Genomic DNA, 20,033 nt, shown 5'->3' on the forward strand with positions numbered 1-20,033 from the left:
AATTAGTCTGACTTAAAAGACTCTTTAGAACACAGATCATATGCTGTCCGGTAGCAGTACAGTTCGTGAGATATAAACTGGCCAGTAAATACAAATAGCCTAAACTGCAAGTTAAAGCAGATAGTTGCGTTCTGCTCCCCTCTATTAACCTTCAACTTCCTACACCGCTTGCAGGAGCGAAGACCTTTTGTGCTGCAGCCTGTAACTCAACTCAAGTAATTTGATTAAAGAACTGGCCTCCAGCTATATGCTATGAACAGTATGCTAATCTCACCTTTTGGCACATGATTAATGCCGTGCTTGACTAGCTAGTAATACCGCTCTCTTGTGGACAGGGATAAAACTGCATTTAATTAATCACAACTACAGTAGGCTAGTCAGGAAATAAAAACGTCTGTATGTTCCACGATAACCAAGATACAGTTTTGCAATGCCTGCAGCATGGTAGCCAGTTTTCCCGTAAATGTAACGAAAAAAAATAATGCTACTGTACACTTCACATCTCATCTGTTGATGTGAGAAGGCTTGAAATTAAGTTTTCCCTTCTTCAGTGGGGACTCATTAAACTGTTGATATTACTATATAACTGCAACCCTTCCAAAAGGGAAAGACATTCAGGAATAACGTTGTGAAGTGTTTGATTAGTTTTACATGAAAACAGTATTTAATACACTCACAGTGTGGCCTCCGGTGAACTTGTAATTGTAATTCAGCAATTACCCAGCAGAGGGCACTTTATTGTAACGCATAAATTAGATGAAACGACTCTTTTGAAAATATATAATTTAGAACAAATGCACTTTTTTTGGACGGAAAATTAGCAATTAAATCTTTAATATGCCTGCACAGAATTAACAAACAATAGGTTAACATATCAAACAGTTTGATTTTTTTTTTCATATAGATCAATAATTTCAAACATATAAAATTACTATAAAATGTCACTCTTTAATACTGATTTGCTAAAATACCAGTGGGTTTTTAAATATTCCCACGATAAATGGTAGAAAAGTCAGTCGCCTGGTCATAACTAGGATGAGTTCTGCATAACTTCAACCCTGGAACACATCAACCTCTCTAGTGATGTTTTGGTAGTGACTGTGCCTAAACCTGGGACCTTGCCTTTTAGGGTTTAAGAGATCAGACTGTGCTCTTCCTTACAAAACATGCATTTAGTCAAGGAAGACGGGAAACAATTAAATAAATTAAAGCTGAATCCTGCTTGCTTATGGTCCTGATAGCAGCTCTAGTCACTACAGGGCTGAGGCCTTCAAGAGTTTGTTTCCTAGCACAACTCGACATACCACTTCAATATCTACTGGCTGACACAACACAGGATATCACTCACTCAACATATCACCTTTATACATTCTCAGGCATCAGGAAATGGAAGGTACCAAAAAAATATTAGCAAAAAAGAGCAACGGAGACGATGGGAGTGAATAAAAAAGGGGGCGGAGAGTATGCAAAAGTGGAGGATGATTGGCATAGAAGCATGGTGATGCCATTGTGATGTTATCTTGATTGTTCTTCAAAAGGATTTGGCACTGTGGGCGTGGTCTGCCTCTCTCCCAGGACAGTGGGTGGCGCTTTGGCACAGTGGGACAGAGAGAGCCGTTGGGGGCGGGACAGGTTAAGGCACGGTGACATGGAAGGGGCTTCCAGGCACCATCTCGTCGCCCCACTTGACGATGAGGATGTAGTCTCCTTTCTCCTTGACCGTATAGGTGACGTTGTAGATCCTGTGGCCCACGTGTTTGACGTAGACCTCCTCGCACGGGGTCTTCGGCCCGTGCACTCCCACCATCAGCATGTTCGTCCCTGCCGTGTTGGAGATGCTCGTTAATCCATGCTGTGCGTGTGTGTGCGTGTGTGTGTATGCGTGTGTGTGTATGCGTGTGTGTATGCGTGTGTGTGTGTGTGTGTATGCGTATGTGTATGCGTGTGTGTATGTGTATGTGTATGCGTGTGTATGTGTGTGTGTATGTGTATGCGTGTGTGTATGTGTGCGTGTGTGCGTGTGCGTGTGTATGCGTGTGTGTATGCGTGTGTGTATGTGTATGTGTATGCGTGTGTATGTGTGTTTGTATGTGTATGCGTGTGTGTATGTGTGCGTGTGTGCATGTGTATGCGTGTGTGTATGCGTGTGTGTATGTGTTTGTTTTATGTGTGTGTATGCGTGTGTGTGTATGCGTGTGCATGTATATGTGTGTGTGTGTGTGTGTGTGTATGCGTGTGTGTGTATGCATGTGTGTGTGGTGGACTGTCTCACCGGCTCTGCTGCAGTCCACGGTGAAGGTGTTCTTCTGGCTGATGAAGGCCCTGGACAGCCCCGCCCCTCGGGACACCACCTTGCTGGCATCGGAGGAAAACTTGGGCAGGGAGGCGAAGGCAGAGCCGGCTGTGGTGGAGGACTTGGTCACCGTCTCTACCAGCACTGAGGAGGTCTCATGGAGGCTGTGCCCCCCAGAAAGACGTGCACCTAGTAAAAGAGAGAGGGAGGGAGGGAGGGAGGGAGAGAGAGAGAGAGCAAAACAGAGGAGAAGGGAGAGAAAAAATGGTTACAAAATTTCCCTTTGTCATATGACAATACACTAATAGCACATGCCATCTAATAATAATTCAAACGATAGCCTTACTCACATACACACACACACACACACACACACACACACACACACACGACTTAATCGCATGCTGTGTTTTTCAGCGTCTGAGGAAGCCCACGTTCAGAGGAAGCGTCATGACCACACGAGCTGACTTTTCTATATCGGGATGCATCTCTGTGTGCCACAGGGTAAACGTGTACAGCGACCCGCTCAGAGAGACAAGCAAACACCCTGTCTGTGTCGTCACACTGAACCCAGCAGGGCTGGAAACAGCGACGCTGTGTGCAACAGCATGGTCTCTCACCAGAGACTTTGGCTTTGAAGGGGCTGCCAACGATGTGCTGCGGCCCTCCGTATTTGATGGAGATGAGGTAGCTGCCAGGGGCCATGGGCGTGTAGGTGACCGTGTAGCCCTCTGCACACTCCTGGCAGTCCATCTTGACCTTGGAGGGGCCGTCGATGGTAACGGACAGTGCGCCCGACCCGGCGTTGCACGTGTTCACGACGAACTCAGAGGGAACACCTGTGAGAGAGGAGGACATGCATGAGCCAGCAGTGGTGCTGGGGGAGGGGCGGATTGGTAAGGTGGCGGTGTGTTGTTTTTAGCCGTGTGCGAGCATCTTTGGGCTGCGTACCGGTGGTTCCGCCCTCCAGTCCCGGCCCGTGGGCGGTCACCAGGCCCGGGTCTCCAGCCTGGCCCGGTTCGCCCACGCGGATCTTAAAGGGGCTGCCGGGAATGTGGCTGCTGTTGAAGCGCACGTCGATGGAGTGCACGCCATTCTCCCGTGGGATGAAGTGGATGGCGTGCTGATCTGTGGGCAGAAGGACACCAAGTTCACACGCACGCACACGCACACACACGCGCACGCACACACACACACGCACACACATGCTGGTGGCTGGAGGTTGTATTAATGAGTCCGTGAGCTCCATTTACAAATATGCAAGTAGAGGGGTTCTAATAGAGGAGTTCTAATAGAGGGATTCTAGTAGAGGGGTTCTAATAGAGGGGTTCTAATAGAGGGATTCTAGTAGAGGGGTTCTAATAGAGGAGTTCTAGTAGAGGGGTTCTAATAGAGGGGTCCTAATAGAGGGATTCTAGTAGAGGGGTTCTAATAGAGGAGTTCTAATAGAGGGATTCTAATAGAGGGGTTCTAATAGAAGGATTCTAGTAGAGGGGTTCTAGTAGAGGGGTTCGAATAGAGGGGTTCTAATAGAGGGGTTCTAATAGAGGAGTTCTAATAGAGGGATTCTAATAGAGGGATTCTAATAGAGGGGTTCTAATAGAGGGGTTCTAGTAGAGGGGTTCTAGTAGAGGGGTTCTAATAGAGGAGTTCTAATAGAGGGATTCTAGGAGAGGGGTTCTAATAGAGGGGTTCTAGTAGACATGTTCTAATAGAGGGGTTCTAGTAGACATGTTCTAATAGAGGGGTTCTAGTAGAGGGCTTCTAGTAGAGGAGTTCTAGTAGACATGTTCTAGTAGAGGGGTTCTAGTAGAGGAGTTCTAATAGAGGGATTCTAGTAGAGGGGTTCTAATAGAGGGATTCTAGTAGAGGGGTTCTAATAGAGGAGTTCTAATAGAGGGATTCTAGTAGAGGGGTTCTAATAGAGGAGTTCTAATAGAGGGATTCTAGTAGAGGGGTTCTAATAGAGGAGTTCTAGTAGAGGGGTTCTAATAGAGGGGTCCTAATAGAGGGATTCTAGTAGAGGGGTTCTAATAGAGGAGTTCTAATAGAGGGATTCTAATAGAGGGGTTCTAATAGAAGGATTCTAATAGACGTGTTCTAATAGAGGGGTTCTAGTAGACATGTTCTAATAGAGGGGTTCTAGTAGACATGTTCTAATAGAGGGGTTCTAGTAGAGGGCTTCTAGTAGAGGAGTTCTAGTAGACATGTTCTAGTAGAGGGGTTCTAGTAGACATGTTCTAATAGAGGGGTTCTAGTAGAGGAGTTCTAATAGAGGGGTTCTAGTAGCTCTGCTTTGGAGGATGGAGAGTACAGGACTAGTTATTCTATTACCATCATGTAAGACTGAACCTCTGTAGTGTTTTAAGTGTGCGCATGCGTGTGTGTGCACGCTCACCGTTGTCGAGTTCTGTGATGTAACACTCCTCCACGGCACCGGAGGGGGTGTGAACTTTGGCGTCGATCACGCCTCTCGCCCCGTTCAACTGCACTGCAAAGGAAGCTTCCTGATTCACTCTGAGACCCATCTCCTGCGGAAGAAACTCAGGGTCAAAGGTCAAACCTACAGGACCGCGCAGAATCTCGAGGGCTCATCTCACAGCAGGCCGCAGAACACAGATGTACCTTCGTGTAAAGCTGAATGTCGTAATTTCTCGATCATTCTAAGATTGGAGTTTGGCACAGCCTATACTCCGTCAAGGATATAGCGAGTCTTTCTGATCTGAGAACAGCACTCCGTAAGCCCGTGTGACATGCACTGAGTACGGACTGGGCAGAAGTATTTCTGAGCCCGTGGGATTATTAAATCCTTTTTTGTTTATTCTTTTCCATCTTCCTTTCAATTATTGTGCCGATCTAACCGATGGTTTTTACAAAACTACTTGACAGTTACTGGACTGATAAAAAACAAAGTATATCAAATCTTAGGATGACCTGCCACATATACAACGAGCTCAGAAGGCTCAGTCTGTAAAGCAGAAAAGCTTTGGAACTGTTTGCCAGTGTTGAGTCTGGCCTGTGGACAGATCCTAAGACTGCCCTACACAATACGAATCTCTGTCCTCACCTGTTGTCTGTAATGGTATCACACACACACACACTCAGGGCTAGGGCCAGACCCCAACCCAAGAGTTTTAAACTGCTTTATAAATGATTTTTGTGTGTGTGTGTGTCTGTGGGAGAGAGGGAGAGAGAGAGGGGGAGAGAGAGGGGGAGAGAGAGGGAGAGAGAGGGAGAGAGAGGGAGAGAGAGAGGGAGAGAGAGGGGGGGAGAGAGGGAGAGAGGGGGAGAGAGAGGGGGGGAGAGAATGTCTCACCTGCAGGCTCGTGACAGTAAGTCTGCGGGCATCATTGGACAGTGTTGCTATGGGAACGATGAAAGGGCTGTCTGGGATGTGCTCATCATTGAATTTGATTGACACCTCATAGTCACCTGGCATCCATGGAAATATCATGGTTAACTCATTATCACAGTTCAGACATTACAAGTTACATAATTATCATTAAAAAATGGCTAATGTGAAGGAATGAGAACAAAGTTGGACATGGCTGGGCATGGTTGGGCGTGGCATTGACCGGACACGAGCCATGGAGCAGAGGAGAGACGCTTCAGCGCTCGGCTCCTGTCGGCCAGACCTTACCCGGCTCCTGGACCACGTAGGCCACCCCACAGGAGCCGTCCTTCCTGTCCTCGAAGGAGATCTCCGCTTTGCTGGGCCCCTCCACTGCGATGGACAGGCCCCCGGCTCCAGCCTCCCGCGTCCAGATGCTGAACTCCGCTACAAAGCACGGTTTATTGCAATCACGACGCTGCACTCATGGTAGACAGAGGTAAACATTCTCTGAATATTCCACCATTAAGAAAGCGTTTTGCTGAAAGTTTGTTCCTCAGCACAGGGGAATGGAAGTGGCTAGAGGAAGAGAGAGCAGAACGGGAACGGGGCCTGTGACTCCTACCAGGCACTCCTGCCACCCCTCGGTCCAGTCCGGTGCCGCCAGCGCGAACTTTGTGGGCCCCTCCTTCCCCGAGGGGCCCCACGGTGAACTGGAAGGGGCTGCCGGGCACGTGCTGGCCCCTGTACTTCACGCTGACCGTGTGGGGGCCCATCTCCTGTGGCACGAAGCGCACGCTGTAGGTGCTGTCCTCCCCCTCTATGATCTCACCGTCCTCCGTCCTGCCACTGGGGCTCGTCACCTGCGCCGTCATCTCCTGAGTGCCTGCTTCGCCTGAGAAAGAGAGAGAGAGAGAGAGAGAGAGAGAGAGAGAGTGGAAGAAAAATAAGAGGGAGAAAGGGAAGCAGAGAGACAGAGGTTGTGAAAGGGTTAGATGACAGGAACGAGGGTGAGAGAGTGAGATAGAAGTTGGGGAGGGAAGAAAAACATGCAGGTATTTATGGGGAAGGACGAGCATATGGATTTCTGCTCAGACAGTATTAGTGTGTGCAAGCCAGCGATCCTGAGACATCCCAAAGGGCAGTGACGGTCTGTTGATGCTTCACAGCTCTGCACTCGTTTAAAAGGCCTGTAAGCCAATCAAACAGACCCTGGGCCCAAACGCAACACACACCGCAGGTACGGCTGGTTTGTGTATAGCAGCTATACACAGGCATCAATCATCAAAGAGCTGGAAGCACTCTACTATTTACTCATGTATAATGATCTGTTTACAACACTTTATCAAAGATCTGTCAGGCAGTTTAAATTCAACCGCATACGCAAACAAACGCACACACACGTACACACACACACACACACACACACACACACACACCCTCGGGTTGGCGGGCCTGGACATTGCTGAAGGACCCCATGCTGTCGCGGCCCAGGAAGCCTCCAAACACGTCCCTGAAGGGGTCCGCCCCGAGCTGCGTGCTCTCCTCCACCCGCACCTCCCGCTTGGTCTCACCCGCCCGCGTCTTGCTGATCTCCGTGCGCTCCGTGCGCGTGTACGTGTGGCTACTGCGCGTGAACGTACGTGTCAGCCGCTCCTGGGCTGAGACCATCTGAAACCAGTTCCCTGCGTCGCGCAGGGAGGAGAGAGGAGAGTGGAGCAGGAGAAAGAGAGAGAGAGAGAGAGAGAGAGAGAGAGAGCGAGCGAGGAAAAGAAGAAGGAAATTACGAAAGCTAGAAAAAACATGCAAGAAGGCTGATGTGTGTTTGTTGTGAGGTGGTTTTTGAAGTCTGTGAACCTGTGTGAGTGTGACTGGCTGCCAGTGTGTGTTAGCCTACATCCTTTAAGGTGGAGGTGACAGTCAAAGCCTACACCTAAAGTCTCCACCTATGTCTATCGCTTTCAGACATGAAGAAGGCAAACAAGGCAAAAGACAGCACCAAGCACAGGGTGTGTGTCAGGTGGAACAAGGAACGCAGAGAGAAAGAGGTCAGGTCTCCTCGTGCCTCCGCGAGCATTTCTAACCGCCAAAGAGCTCAGCTGAGCTGGAGCGCCACCTCCTCACCTGGAATCTTGAGGTTCAGGTCACAGGTACTGCCTACAGTGGCTATGGAGGGAGCCTGTCTCCTCCGGGTGATGCTCTCCTTCATCCTGCCCTCGCCCAACACCTTCACCGTGAACGGGCTTCCTGCAGAACAGCGACAAGGCCCCTCCGCCAGTCAGACGAGACCCCCAGCACGGCAACCCCCCGAGAGCCGACAGCAGGACAGCTAACTGCCGGACCCATTTAACTGAGACCCGGTGAGCACCCGGACCGTGGCTGTGCTCGACTGCGCTCAGGCGCTGACCAGTGGCCGGTACCTGGTACATGCTGGTCAGCGAACTTGATGTTGATGATGTAGGTGCCCGGCTCCGTGGGGCAGTAGGTCACCCTGCACGTGCCGTCCTCCACGTCCTCACAGTTAATGTCCACTTTGCTTGGTCCCTCGATGGACAGCCCGAGTCCTCCGTAGCCTAACAGAGGGTGGAGGGGCACGTCAGAGTTTCTCCAGGCTCGGTTTGAGCCATAACAGTCGCACCGCTCCGACGCAGGCAGACAAGGAACGCGAACATCAGTCTGGCTTTGTCCTCCAGCACCCAGCATGCATCTGGGTTCTGTCACAGTAGCTACACTCAATCAAACAGCTTTATGTAAATATACAAGTCCTGCCAACATCATAACAATATTCTGTTCTCATAAAAGAATGTGCAAGTGTGAACTCTTAACAGGAACATTAAAAAAACTATTAAAATGTCTTCAGGCTGTAGGATCCTGTTGAGCACACACGTGCTGGGCTAACTCTCCACTGAATGTTCTAGAAGATCAGCTTTTAGGAGTTGAGGAATAGAAGTTAAGGACGCGACTCTGACCTGCGCTCCTCGTGTCCACAATGAACTCGGCCACCTGGAAGGTGTGCCCCTCCGCCAGGCCCTTGCCGAACACCTTCACCTTGCTGGCGTCGCCGATCTCCGACTGGCCCACCATGATTTTGAAGGGGCTGTTGGTCACGTGCTTGCCGCTCTTCTTCACGCTCACCACGTGCTCGCCCACCTCCTTAGGCGTGAAGGAGATCCCTGGGGGCAGATCAGAGGGAGCCTGAGAGGAGGAGGGGAGCACCACCCATGGGAGGTGGTGCTCCAGGCCAGGTGCTTTATGGAACGAAGTTATGGGGAGTTTGTTTGAGAAAATGTTTGGCATCAGCGTTGGGAAGCGCGTAGTGGGACCGCTCAGAAGAAGTCTCTGGGTCTCAGGATTAAAAAAACAAACAACCTCAAAATGATTTAGAGTACATATTTACATTACACACCCGAGCACGAATATAAATATAGAGCATATTTATATTACAGATAACGTTAACACTTACTGGCCACTTTCTAAGTGTACAATCTGTTAGTAGGTCCTGGTCAGTTTCAGACCATAGGACATTTGCTAACTGGATATCATTTTGCTGACGCACCATTCTCAACAGTGCTGCTGGTCACTGCTCAGCTAAGACTGACCCACCACCCACAACGCACCCAACCCACAGAAGCCCTGCAGTCAGAAACTTACCAATGACGAAGGGCTAAACTGAACAGGGCAATAAATAGGCTACTAACCAAAGGATAATGGAAAACCGAACCCCGAAAAGCTAGCCACAGATAATTTCACTGATGGGCAGGCCAACTAATCAACCCTAAGAGAAAGATGCCTGCTGATGGCAGGACTGGCGAGTGGCTCACCGATGTGGCGGTTAGGTAACCTCTTGAGCAGACAGGGCTCTTCGTTACCAGATGGGGCTCTGATGGTAGCCGTGAGAGAACTCAGGTCTGTCTCTGTGATCTTCAAAGACACATCTGTCGCCGTACCAACGTTCAGCTGGGATGTCCTCATAGAGTCGTCCCCTTCAGAAGAAAAAATATGGAGCAGAGAGACAAAAGAGCAGAGACCATTATAATAGTAATAAGGAACAAAGTGTGAAACAGCAGATAAAATCAAACTCTCCCTAAGTTTACTGAAGTAACCATGAATATACAGAATTGAGGAATTAACAGAATTTAGAAATGAACTCTACACAAGAATGGGGCAGAAATATGGGCATACAGAGTAAACACAGTATCAGGGATTCCTATCAGCTGAGAGATCGGAGCACAAAACAAAACGGTTCATGAGACAGGTGTTTCCTGTTCAGACAACATCCATTACAAAAATAAAACCACGCCTTGTACACTTCACCATACTGCATGGATGTGGTGAGCTCCCCAATAGTTGTGGCACACACACACACACACACAAAATGCATGCATATTTATTAGGTCTTCAAGCTTAACACACACCCGCACCACACACACAGGCACGTAATTTGTGGCCACAAACACACAGCGGCTGTGACCGTAAACACGGTCCCACACACAGACCTGTAATCTTGGCCGTGAACGGGCTCCCTGGGATGTGTTTGCCATCAAACTTGACGATGATGTTGTAGTCTCCTGGTGCAGTAGGTAGGTAGGAGACCGTGCAAGTGCCGTCCTTGTTATCTTTACAGCTGATTTCTGCCTTTGACGGGCCTTCCACTGCCAGAGACAGCCCGCCTGACACAAAGCAGAGAGAGACACCACCCTCGTATCGATCCGGCCCCAAAGAACAGGCCAACTCCATATTTAGAAGACAAGGCACTTCAGTGCAGAATGGTCCCCCAAAACAGCTGCATGTACAGCTGTAAAGATCATCGACGATCCCGACTTTATACGTGTTGGTTATTCGGAACCACCGCATTCCCACCTTCTCCCGCATCCTTGGTGACGATCGTGAAGACGGCGGGTCTGTTGACCATGCCATGACTCAGGCCCGGGCCATAAGCAGTCACGTGACCACTGTTGATGGCGTCGACGTAGAACTGCAGCGGACTCCCTGTGTTAGGACAAACACAGTAAACACAGGGGATCGATGTCTCCACGTGAAGATGGAAAAGTATTCTGGACAGAAACGGAAACCCCATAATGGCGCTGAGGTGACGGGCAGCACCTGGTATGTGGTTGCCGTCATATTTGATCTCCATCTCGTGCAGGCCTTTCTCGGTGGGAGCATACTTCACCGTCACTGTGCCATCCTTGTTGTCTGTGATGTGAGGGTTGGCGGTCTTGCCTGACGGCATTCGCACCTCACCTGCAGAACACGTCAAGTAAGAATAACAGAGTCGTAGAGTTAGAGGCCTCTGGCCTACCCAACTGTTTCCAAGCTCTGTTTCCAAATACACCTGTTTTCTGACCTGTGATGTCATGAGAACGGAAGGTTTTCTGTGAAATACACCGTACCGTGTACAGTAAAATAAAAATTCAGTGACATTCGTCATTTTTAAGCTTTCTCTATCTTAAACTGGGCTCAGTTCATACCTGTGATCTCTCCTTTCTGCACGGTGAAGGGGATGACCAGGTGGAAGGGCCGTAGCATGGGCTCCACGCCGTTAACGGCCGTCACAGGCTCCTGGGTGGCCTGGAGCAGAGAGAGGCCGAAGTCAGTGCCGCCAGCCACGGGGAGGAGGGCGGCAGGCGTGCGCGGGCAGCCAGGCTGGAGAGAGCGACTCTGGGTAGGCAGGCCGGGCAGAGCGGGCCCAGCGGAGCCACGAAGCTGCCAAAGAGGGTGTGCAAACACGAGAGTGCAAGCCATGCGGCGGGAGGGTGGCGATGCGGACACGGCACAAACGCAACACAGCGCAAACGAGGCAGCCGCAGTAAGGTCGCGAGCTCTGCTAACAGGTCTCGGCAGAGCGTTTGAGATGCGGCCACTGGCAGGAAGCGCACGGCAACATGACCCAAAGTGACGTCGGACGAGGAGATGAATGGAGAAGATGAGGGGTTAAAAACGTGAGGATGGAAGGGGCAGGGGGCTGAGACGTGTACCCAGTGAGGCGAGAAGCCCTGGTAGGGGGCGAAGGGCGCCTGCAGCTGCACTTTTTCGCATGGTTCCTCTATTATAGGAATGGAATCACACGCCTGAGGACGGAGGGTCAGACCGTTACTCCACCACACCCACACTCCCTCCCACGCAGCTGCTAACAGTCCGAATGACAGGGGCGATGCATGTGGGACACAACAGGAATCATTCCTAGACGTAACACCGTGCAGTCTATCCATCACTGTCTCTAGAATCCAGCAGATTCTGTAAATAGCAACCAATGTCATCAAAGCGTACAGTACCATTTTTAAAATAAGATCATTGATTAGTATTGTTGTGGAAGAAGTTTCCCACGCACCGATAATCTCAATAATCCAGCCGTGTGTGATGGATCGCCCTGGGCAGATCCATCGTTCTCGTTCTTTTTAGCCCCCACACACATAATGAGATTTTCCACTCTCGACTACCCACAAGTCCCTGTTGCAGGAAGCGCTCACCACCACGTGGAAGGGGCTGTTGGGGATGTGTTCTCCTCCGAAGCGGATGGTGATGACGTATTTCCCCGGCTCTGGCGCCGTGTAGTAGATGTCGAAGGTTCCGTCCGAGTTCTCCACCACGTCCACGTCCAGCTCCGCGCCATCGGGTGTGGACACTTTGCAGGTGACCTTCCCCTTTCCAGCAGCCTTGGCATCCACGGTGATGACTGTCTCTTCGCCAATCTGAATGGTGGGTCCGAGTCCTGAGCCTGCCCAGGACGCCATGGGACATGATCAGACCAACGCTGTCCCTACATCTAAAACCACGAATAAATCAATACGGTGTGCTAGCCATGACGAGCATCAGTCTACTCACCCAGCCCATGTCCTCCAATGGACACTGTACAACAGAAAAAGAAAAAAAAATCATCACCATAAAACACTCCATTAAGAATAAAGCAACAATGTCTACAGCATGAGTGGCGAGGCCAAAGGAGCTCTCGAGGTCCAGGGGCCCTAGGCACGCTGACCTGTGACCAGGCACTTGCTGGCGTCTCCGGACGGCAGGGCGTGGATGCGGTAGGGGGAGTAGGGAATTTCGTCCCCGCCGTATTTGATGGTGATGGTGTAGCGGCCTGTCATGTCCGGCACGTAGGACACCGTGTACGTTCCGTCTCTGTTGTCCCTGATGTTGGCTTTCTTGGGCTTTCCTTCTGGGTCCTACGGGAAAGACCAGTGGGTGAGGAGTGGCCTGCTTGGCTGTCACACCCCGCTCACACTGGAGAAAATGATGCTTACATGGATCTTTGATCTCATAACACCGTAAAAATACATATAAAAACAGCAGCAAACACGAAACTTCAGCTACATCCAGTCTTCCATTATCATTACGAACAAGTTAAACCTGGTTTAGAAAGCAACCTTTTTCATCAGTTAGTTATGTAGTGAAAGAAAAACATGTTGATTAGCCCAAACTCAATGGAGAGTCAGTCCACAGACACCAGTGCAGGAGGAACATTAAGGACTTGTAACTCCACTAAGGTATTGTAACTACATTAAGGCGTTACCAAACACAGCAGGCAAAGAGACCCGGGAACGCCCACATCCACAAACACCGTTGCCCCTCTGGCACCGACAATGTTCTTGGATGTGCATTGGTGGAGAGCATTGTGGTTGGTTTGCTAGGGAGCTTTCAACCTTTCTCCTGAAGGTAGCGCATGTGTGCGGGGCCTCCGAGCATCAGGCCCTTGTGCCGCATGTTTGCCTGAGCTAGAAAAGAATGGTGGGGAATAGTACTGTACAAAACAAGGGGACAAGAGAGCATGAAAGCAGAATCTTTGGAGGGATGGAGAGAGTGAGAGCCAGAGGGAGGGAGAGACAGAAAGAATAACAGATGACAGACCTAAAGGGGCACTGGGCGACGGCCAGGACTCTTCGGCAGTTGCCGTAAAACTCTTTGCCATAGTTTATATTAGCTTAGTATTTTCCACAAACACCTTCTGGCGCAGGCCATGGTACGAGGGCACAGCAGCACCTGAGCCACGGAAGGCTGCTTTACCCTATAAGAACATAAAAGGGAGACGGAGCTAGTGCATAGGGAGCTAGGGCTCAGGAAGCAGGAAGATGAGGGGAAAGAGGGAGGAAGGGAGACGTCGGACATGGTGAGGGGACGGAAAAAGAGGGGCACAAAAGGAGGGGTGGCCTTACACAGCCTTTCCTAAGAATATAGAAGGGGATGGTGCCCTTTACAATATGGCTGTCCCAAACCCTCCTTCCCCAGTCCTCCACATACAGAGAGACCTCACGCCTGCACCCGTCCGGATCCTGCAGTGACAGCAGGGAGGAAAGTAGGAAGGAAGTTGGGAGCAGGGTGACATGGGACTTCAGCTTTGGAAGTAGAATTGCTTGAGAACAAATACGCTAATCAAGGCCAAAATGACAATCGCATGAAAGCTGCAGGTATAAAGAGGCGCGTCGTATCCTGGCCTGGGGTGGGAAGCACGGAACTCACCAGGATCTGGACGGTGAGGAGTCCCTCGCCAGCATCGCGGGCATCGATGGTGAATTCCACGGGCAGGCTGGCGGGCACGCCCGAGGCGTTGAGCCCAGGCCCACTGGCACGAACCTTACTGGCATCGTGAGCAGGTAGGGCCTTCACTTTAAACGGACTGGTATGAAAGAACACACACTCACATTCACTGATTGTCTCATTCCAGTTAGAGTAATACAAACGCTGAGAAGTGACGTGCTCGTGTGAACAGTGCTGCTGATTTTGTAATGGTGAGCTCAGAGAAGGTCAGGTGAGTGGGAGGAGCTCTGAGGCGGCCAGGTGAGTGGGAGGGGCTCGGAGAAGGCCAGGTGAGTGGGAGGGGCTCGGAGAAGGTCAAGTGACTGGGAGGGGCTCGGAGAAGGTCGGCTGAGTGGGAGGGGCTCTGAGAAGGTCAGGTGAGTGGGAGGGGCTCTGAGAAGGTCAGGTGAGTGGGAGGGGCTCTCACCTGCGTGGCACCTCCTGGTCTGCATATTTGACACACACAGTGTAAGGGCCATCCTTGGCGGGGGTGTAGATCACGGCGTGTGTACCGTCGCCATTGTCCGTGATGCTGACGGGTTCTGCTGCCCCTGCAGAGATAATACAGGGTGGTCATAATGAAGCCCCCATTGAGAAACCCATATCCACCCATATCGAGTGTAAGCCTGTGCTCGGGAGTGATCGGATCACGGCATGGTCCGCAGTGTGGCCTCACCGCTTGGGCCATACAGCAGCACCTCCAGAGGGGCCAGGCCGGCCTTGCTGCAGTCCACCGTGAACGTCTGCGGCACGTGCGCCCGCACCCCGGTGCCCAGGCCTGGGCCGGAGCACCTCACCTTACTGGGGTCCACCAGTTCTCTCACCGGCACTCGGAAGGGGCTGCCTGCAGGACAGATGGCATCCAACACACTCGGAGAATGCAGGACACTGGGCGGGAGTCAACTCAGTTCTACACTGTGCATTACAGTTTTTCTTATAACACTTGGATACACAGGGAGACCACAGATGACCACAGTCACGTTCTAGGTCCCGTTTGTGGCGGACATGAGGCTGGGAGATGAGTTCTCTCACCGGGGATGGGCAACCCCCCGAACGTGATGTTGACGTCATAGTCTCCCGGTGTGAAGGGGATGTACTCCACACTGCAGCTGCCATCTTTATTGTCCTTACAGGACATCTTGGCCTCAGAGGGCCCCTCGATGGCTAAACCCAGACCCCCAGTGCCAGCTCCCCTAGATGAGAGAAAGAGAGAGAGAATCTTTTCAATGTTAAAAGATCAGAATAATATTAATATTAATAAGAGCACAATCATGGAGGCCATACATATATTTATATGGCATTTTCATCAATGGGCTATAATTCATACAGGGCTAAATAAAATAAATAAACATATTTAATACTACTACTATCATTATTATTATTAATATCATAGTAATAATTATTATTAAATGAATAATAATCATCATCATTATCAGATCACTTTAAGGTGACATCACACACCTGGTCTCCACGGTGAAGCGGTTGGCTTTGTTGACCAGACCCTCTTCTAGACCGGGTCCATAGGCACGTACCCGGCTCGGGTCACAACCTTCAGTCACCATCACTCTGAACGGGCTCTTCGGAACACACACGTCATCGTACAGCACCTCGATCAGGTGCACGCCTGCAAGCGTGCACGCACACACACACACACAGCTCACTGTGTAAGGTCAGCTCACTGTTACCACCCATCCAGACGGCCGGGGTCCAGATCTGTAGCTGTGTGACTGAGGATTATGTGCTGTTATCATGAGTCCTGCACTGGAGCTCAGCGCTATACACCCTGCAGTTACTCCTATGTACCACAATCAACAATATTGCCAGGTCTAGACTGATGAGCAGTGTGTGTGTGTGTGTGTGTGTGAGTGTATGAGTGTGTGTGAGTGTGTGTGTGTTAGTGGTTTCTTCCATCTATAACCTTTAAGATCCCCTTGATCAAAATCTTACTCTGCATATAGTTCTACTTTGACTAAGTCGGTTCCACATGTTCAGAGTGGAGTTGGAAATGTTGCCTAACGAAAAAAGCAGCGCTTGAAATAATGACGTGCACGCTAGGCCCCGCTGCCCTCCAGCATGTGGATACACGTACACGTCTCGCCAACCTCGGCCATCAGTCACTCAAGAAAGCAGTCATAAATGAAGGAGAGCATCTGCTCTACAGCTCACTGCCTCCTGCCTCTAGGGCTGCGCTCTCATTGGATCCCTCTCCAAACTCAGAGGCAGCCTATTGGCCGAGTCAGCCAGACCTGCAATGCACGCCAAGTGACCAAATCCCCTTGATCGTTCTGCACCGTTATTGTAAACTAATATTTAAAACTTTCCCCAAATCCCAACCCTGAGGGACACGAGCTCATAATTTCCAGATCACGGAGCCAAAACACGCTGTAACAGTGGTGGAACAAATGAAAGAGGAGAGGGTTCTGTGAAGCATCGTACCGTCCTCGTAAGCACCATATTCCACTCTGTAGGTTCCATCCCCTACATCCGTGATATAGGTGTCCGTGTTGGCACCCGAAGGGTTAACGATGCGAACCTTGATGTGGTTGCCGCCCGCCTTGTTGTGTATGCGGGTGTCCACAATGAAGTGTGTGGTGACTTCCCTGAGGACTCCTGCAAACACACAAGCAGTGAGGCATTCTCCAGACAGCATCATTAAACAAGTCTAACACGCATAAGTAATTAAATAGCTAGGCATCGTTCTTCAGAAGACACCCCAGCATTTTGTCTTGGCAAGAACAAAACCCCTGGGTTCTTACCTCTGGGTTCCACCCCTGGTCCATAAACCTTGATTCCACTGGTGTCAACGGCGGGATCCACCTGAACGCGGGCGGGAAACTTGGGTACGGCGTGGCCGCCGTACTTGATGGTTATGGTGTACATGCCATGGAAGGGCGGGATGTAGGTGATCGAGTACGTGCCGTCGCTGTTGTTCTGCACATGTACCTCAGCCTTGGCCCCTGAGTCCGAGATAATCTCGATGGTGAGCTCGGCTTCTCCCGCCTTGGAGCAGTCCACCGTGAAGCAGGCGGCCTCGCCCACCTCGCCTCGCTCCAGGCCCGGCCCGCTGGCCGTCACCTTACTCGGGTCGAACACAGACTGCACCATGGCTTTGAAGGGCGAGCCAGGGATATGGGCGTCGGCGAACAGGATGTTGATGGCGTACTCGCCCGGCTCCGTGGGCAGATAGGACACGGAGCAAGAGCCATCGCCATTGTCCTGGCACTCGATCTTGGCCTCGCACGGCCCCTCCACCGTGAGGCCCAGCCCTCCCGTGCCAGCACCCTTGGTGTCGATGGCGAACGGCGCCGGTTTACCCACAAATCCTCCCTTCAGGCCTGGGCCGTAGGCTCGCACCTGCGTGGAGAACACACGCCGGATCTTTGATGACATGCGGGAAAAAAACGATTCTCAGATTCTCTCACTGTTCAGTCTGGAGGCCAAATGATGAAATAAATCCACATTACAAATCATACTTCCCTTTTCAAATCCACATTCGAATTACATGTTGACTCAGTACAGAACAATGCCCTAATCATGTGCGTTTGTACTCCTTTTAATAAATGTACTTCATCCCCATATGGAATAACCTTGGGACATAATGGATCTTACATCTTTGGTTTGCGGTTAAACGTGTTTCTTTTCCCCAGCGGAACTAAAGGATGCAGGGTTTCCAGATGTGCTGCCCCCTGTGGCCAGACACACTCTGGCTCACCTCTCTGCCTCGCATTAATTACACCCTGAACCTCATCCAGTCATTTGCTATGGCAGTGACACGTTCTGCTATGTCATATTCGCTGCTTCTCATAGGATGGCAAAGACCTTCGAGATGCAACATCTGGCTCACGGACGCAAGCATACCGTCCCCGGCGTGGGACGAGGATGACCTCATCGCCTGGGTAATCTTATCCGTGGTTTATTAGAGGAACCTCAAAGTGAACGCGCATGCACACAGCGCACACACAGCGCGTGCACATTCCTCTGGAAAGTATCCGTTTAATGAAAGGGGGCTTTTGAGTATGGCTTTGAGCAGAGGAACAGAGAACGGCGATGGACGCGTTACCTTAATTACTAATGATGAAAAGCGTTCGTTAATGCTCAGTGACTGGCCCGAGTGCCGCAGGGAGACCGAAATGGATCAGTAGCAGCTCTGATGAGGTTTAAAGCTGCTTTAGGAGGCTACAGAGACATTACTCTGAGTTCTTCCTTCATTCAAGGACACAAAACAAGCTGTCTACCATAAAGCCCGAAGTCTCGTAATCTACCAAAGAAAGACATCGGGCACGTTCCTAAGCAGAACGCCCAGTTCCACGGCTTTACAAGCCCGGGTCAGAGCTCTGGCGCCCGCGACACTGAGATTTACAGCCCTGCTCACCGACTCCTAGCAGGTGGGTGAACTGATTGGTAAGATACAGCACAGTGTGCTTAGTCTGGGCTCTCTGCCCCCCTGCCTGCTTCCTCATAAAGAGCCGTTTGTCAGCTTCGCCCAGCTCTTCATATTTTTTGGGCCTTGGGCCTGCGTGAGTATGGGTTTAAATGATCCGTGACCGGTGCTAAAGGTTCCAGGACAAACTCTGCACTCTTTTATACCAACTGATCAATTAGTAGACCATCACTTATCAAATCATCTCCTAATAAAAATAGATCGTGACTGTCCATTTGTGTGTCTCTTTCTGCAGAGCCTGGCTCAGGCAACGTTACTAGCATCTACTTTAATGTGATTTTCCCTTTGATTTGCAGGGAAAAATACATTTTGAATGTTTTGTTGTTCAGATGTCAGATATGTGCTTTCACTGCCAAACAATCCTTCCAATGCACAATTCAGGCAGCTAGCATTAGGAGTCACAAGTCAATGGTGCATCATAAAGAATGTGAAGTTTTGCTTCTGCCCACTGGATATCACACAGTTCTACATACTCAGACCATGTCAAAAGACTGATTTGTATATGATATGCAATATTTGCATGTGACCCACATGGTTTGCATATCTTGGTTCATAAACGATGTCTACCGGATTATTCGGCTTCAGTATTCTATTTAAATATCAAAATAATCTTGTGTAGCCTAGGACAGTTATTGGATGGATGGATGGATGGATGGATGGATGGATGGATGGATGGATGGATGGATGGATGGATGGATGGATGGATGGATGGATGGATGGATGGATGGATGGATGGATGGATGGATGGATGGGTCTTCATTACTCATTACACTTACTTTAGAGGGGTCAGGGGGCATGACTCCTTCCACAGTGAAGGGACTTCCTGGCACAGGGTTCCCATCATAATTGATGTCTATTTTATATGGACCTTCCTCTGGAGGGATATACTTCACAGTGTGCACCTCATTGGCTGTTCCAGACTCCACCTTGCATGGGATTGGTCGTCGAGATGGTGAGGTTATCTTCACATCCACCTTGCCTTGGCCACCTGCTCCACGTGTGTTGATGGTAAACTCCTGATCCTTCCCCACATCCACTTCTACACACACACACACACACACACACACACACACACACACGCGTGCGTAAAAGAAACAAGGTCTTTCAGTGTGGAACAACCATGAAATTCAGCACTCGAGCAGTCTCTTTAATGTCAGTAAAATTACTTACTGGTGTTAAGTCCTTGGATCTTGACCTTACTGAGGTCGAGCGGAGGAGCCACAGTGATGACAAAGGGACTTTTTGGGATCGGATCCCCTCCATGGCACACTGAGATACTCATGTTGCCCTGTTGAAGCCAATCAGCGAGACCAAGAGAGCGTGCAGAACAGAGCGACCGCATATGTTTACACAGTGTAGGAAATAAACATACACTACAATTAATTTTTATTGACACAGGATATAAATATTCATCCAGGTAAAGTGTTTAACATTTAAAATGACTGTAGACA

General features: G+C 50.2%; 1 protein-coding gene across 11 annotated transcripts in view; it reads right to left on the reverse strand.

The window, feature by feature from the left end:
- Window positions 1-817: 817 nt before the first annotated feature.
- flncb (filamin C, gamma b (actin binding protein 280)) overlaps window positions 818-20,033 on the reverse strand; it is a 53,864-nt gene continuing 34,648 nt past the window's right edge. For 2 of the 11 annotated variants that reach the window (XM_035528252.1, XM_035528249.1), the window contains 31 exons: window positions 19,753-19,870; window positions 19,359-19,621; window positions 16,898-17,495; window positions 16,578-16,751; window positions 15,603-15,765; window positions 15,174-15,334; window positions 14,818-14,985; window positions 14,569-14,692; window positions 14,085-14,241; window positions 13,781-13,897; window positions 12,604-12,793; window positions 12,450-12,473; window positions 12,095-12,342; window positions 11,603-11,695; window positions 11,096-11,195; window positions 10,728-10,868; window positions 10,485-10,613; window positions 10,121-10,294; window positions 9,446-9,607; window positions 8,594-8,797; window positions 8,045-8,197; window positions 7,749-7,871; window positions 7,064-7,309; window positions 6,250-6,519; window positions 5,934-6,071; window positions 5,610-5,725; window positions 4,692-4,824; window positions 3,245-3,421; window positions 2,914-3,132; window positions 2,273-2,482; window positions 818-1,821 (listed from right to left, as the gene is read on the reverse strand). In XM_035528252.1, the coding sequence (XP_035384145.1) occupies window positions 1,634-1,821; window positions 2,273-2,482; window positions 2,914-3,132; window positions 3,245-3,421; window positions 4,692-4,824; window positions 5,610-5,725; window positions 5,934-6,071; window positions 6,250-6,519; window positions 7,064-7,309; window positions 7,749-7,871; window positions 8,045-8,197; window positions 8,594-8,797; window positions 9,446-9,607; window positions 10,121-10,294; window positions 10,485-10,613; window positions 10,728-10,868; window positions 11,096-11,195; window positions 11,603-11,695; window positions 12,095-12,342; window positions 12,450-12,473; window positions 12,604-12,793; window positions 13,781-13,897; window positions 14,085-14,241; window positions 14,569-14,692; window positions 14,818-14,985; window positions 15,174-15,334; window positions 15,603-15,765; window positions 16,578-16,751; window positions 16,898-17,495; window positions 19,359-19,621; window positions 19,753-19,870 (5,481 nt within the window). In that variant the 3' untranslated portion in view covers window positions 818-1,633. The remainder of the gene's footprint in view (window positions 1,822-2,272; window positions 2,483-2,913; window positions 3,133-3,244; window positions 3,422-4,691; window positions 4,825-5,609; window positions 5,726-5,933; window positions 6,072-6,249; window positions 6,520-7,063; window positions 7,310-7,748; window positions 7,872-8,044; window positions 8,198-8,593; window positions 8,798-9,445; window positions 9,608-10,120; window positions 10,295-10,484; window positions 10,614-10,727; window positions 10,869-11,095; window positions 11,196-11,602; window positions 11,696-12,094; window positions 12,343-12,449; window positions 12,474-12,603; window positions 12,794-13,780; window positions 13,898-14,084; window positions 14,242-14,568; window positions 14,693-14,817; window positions 14,986-15,173; window positions 15,335-15,602; window positions 15,766-16,577; window positions 16,752-16,897; window positions 17,496-19,358; window positions 19,622-19,752; window positions 19,871-20,033) is intronic. The other 9 variants (XM_035528253.1, XM_035528251.1, XM_035528257.1 and 6 more) reach the window with 7 other exon arrangements.

Source organism: Electrophorus electricus, chromosome 7 (genome assembly GCF_013358815.1).
Source record: "Electrophorus electricus isolate fEleEle1 chromosome 7, fEleEle1.pri, whole genome shotgun sequence".
In the NCBI taxonomy this organism is placed as follows: Eukaryota; Metazoa; Chordata; class Actinopteri; order Gymnotiformes; family Gymnotidae; genus Electrophorus; species Electrophorus electricus.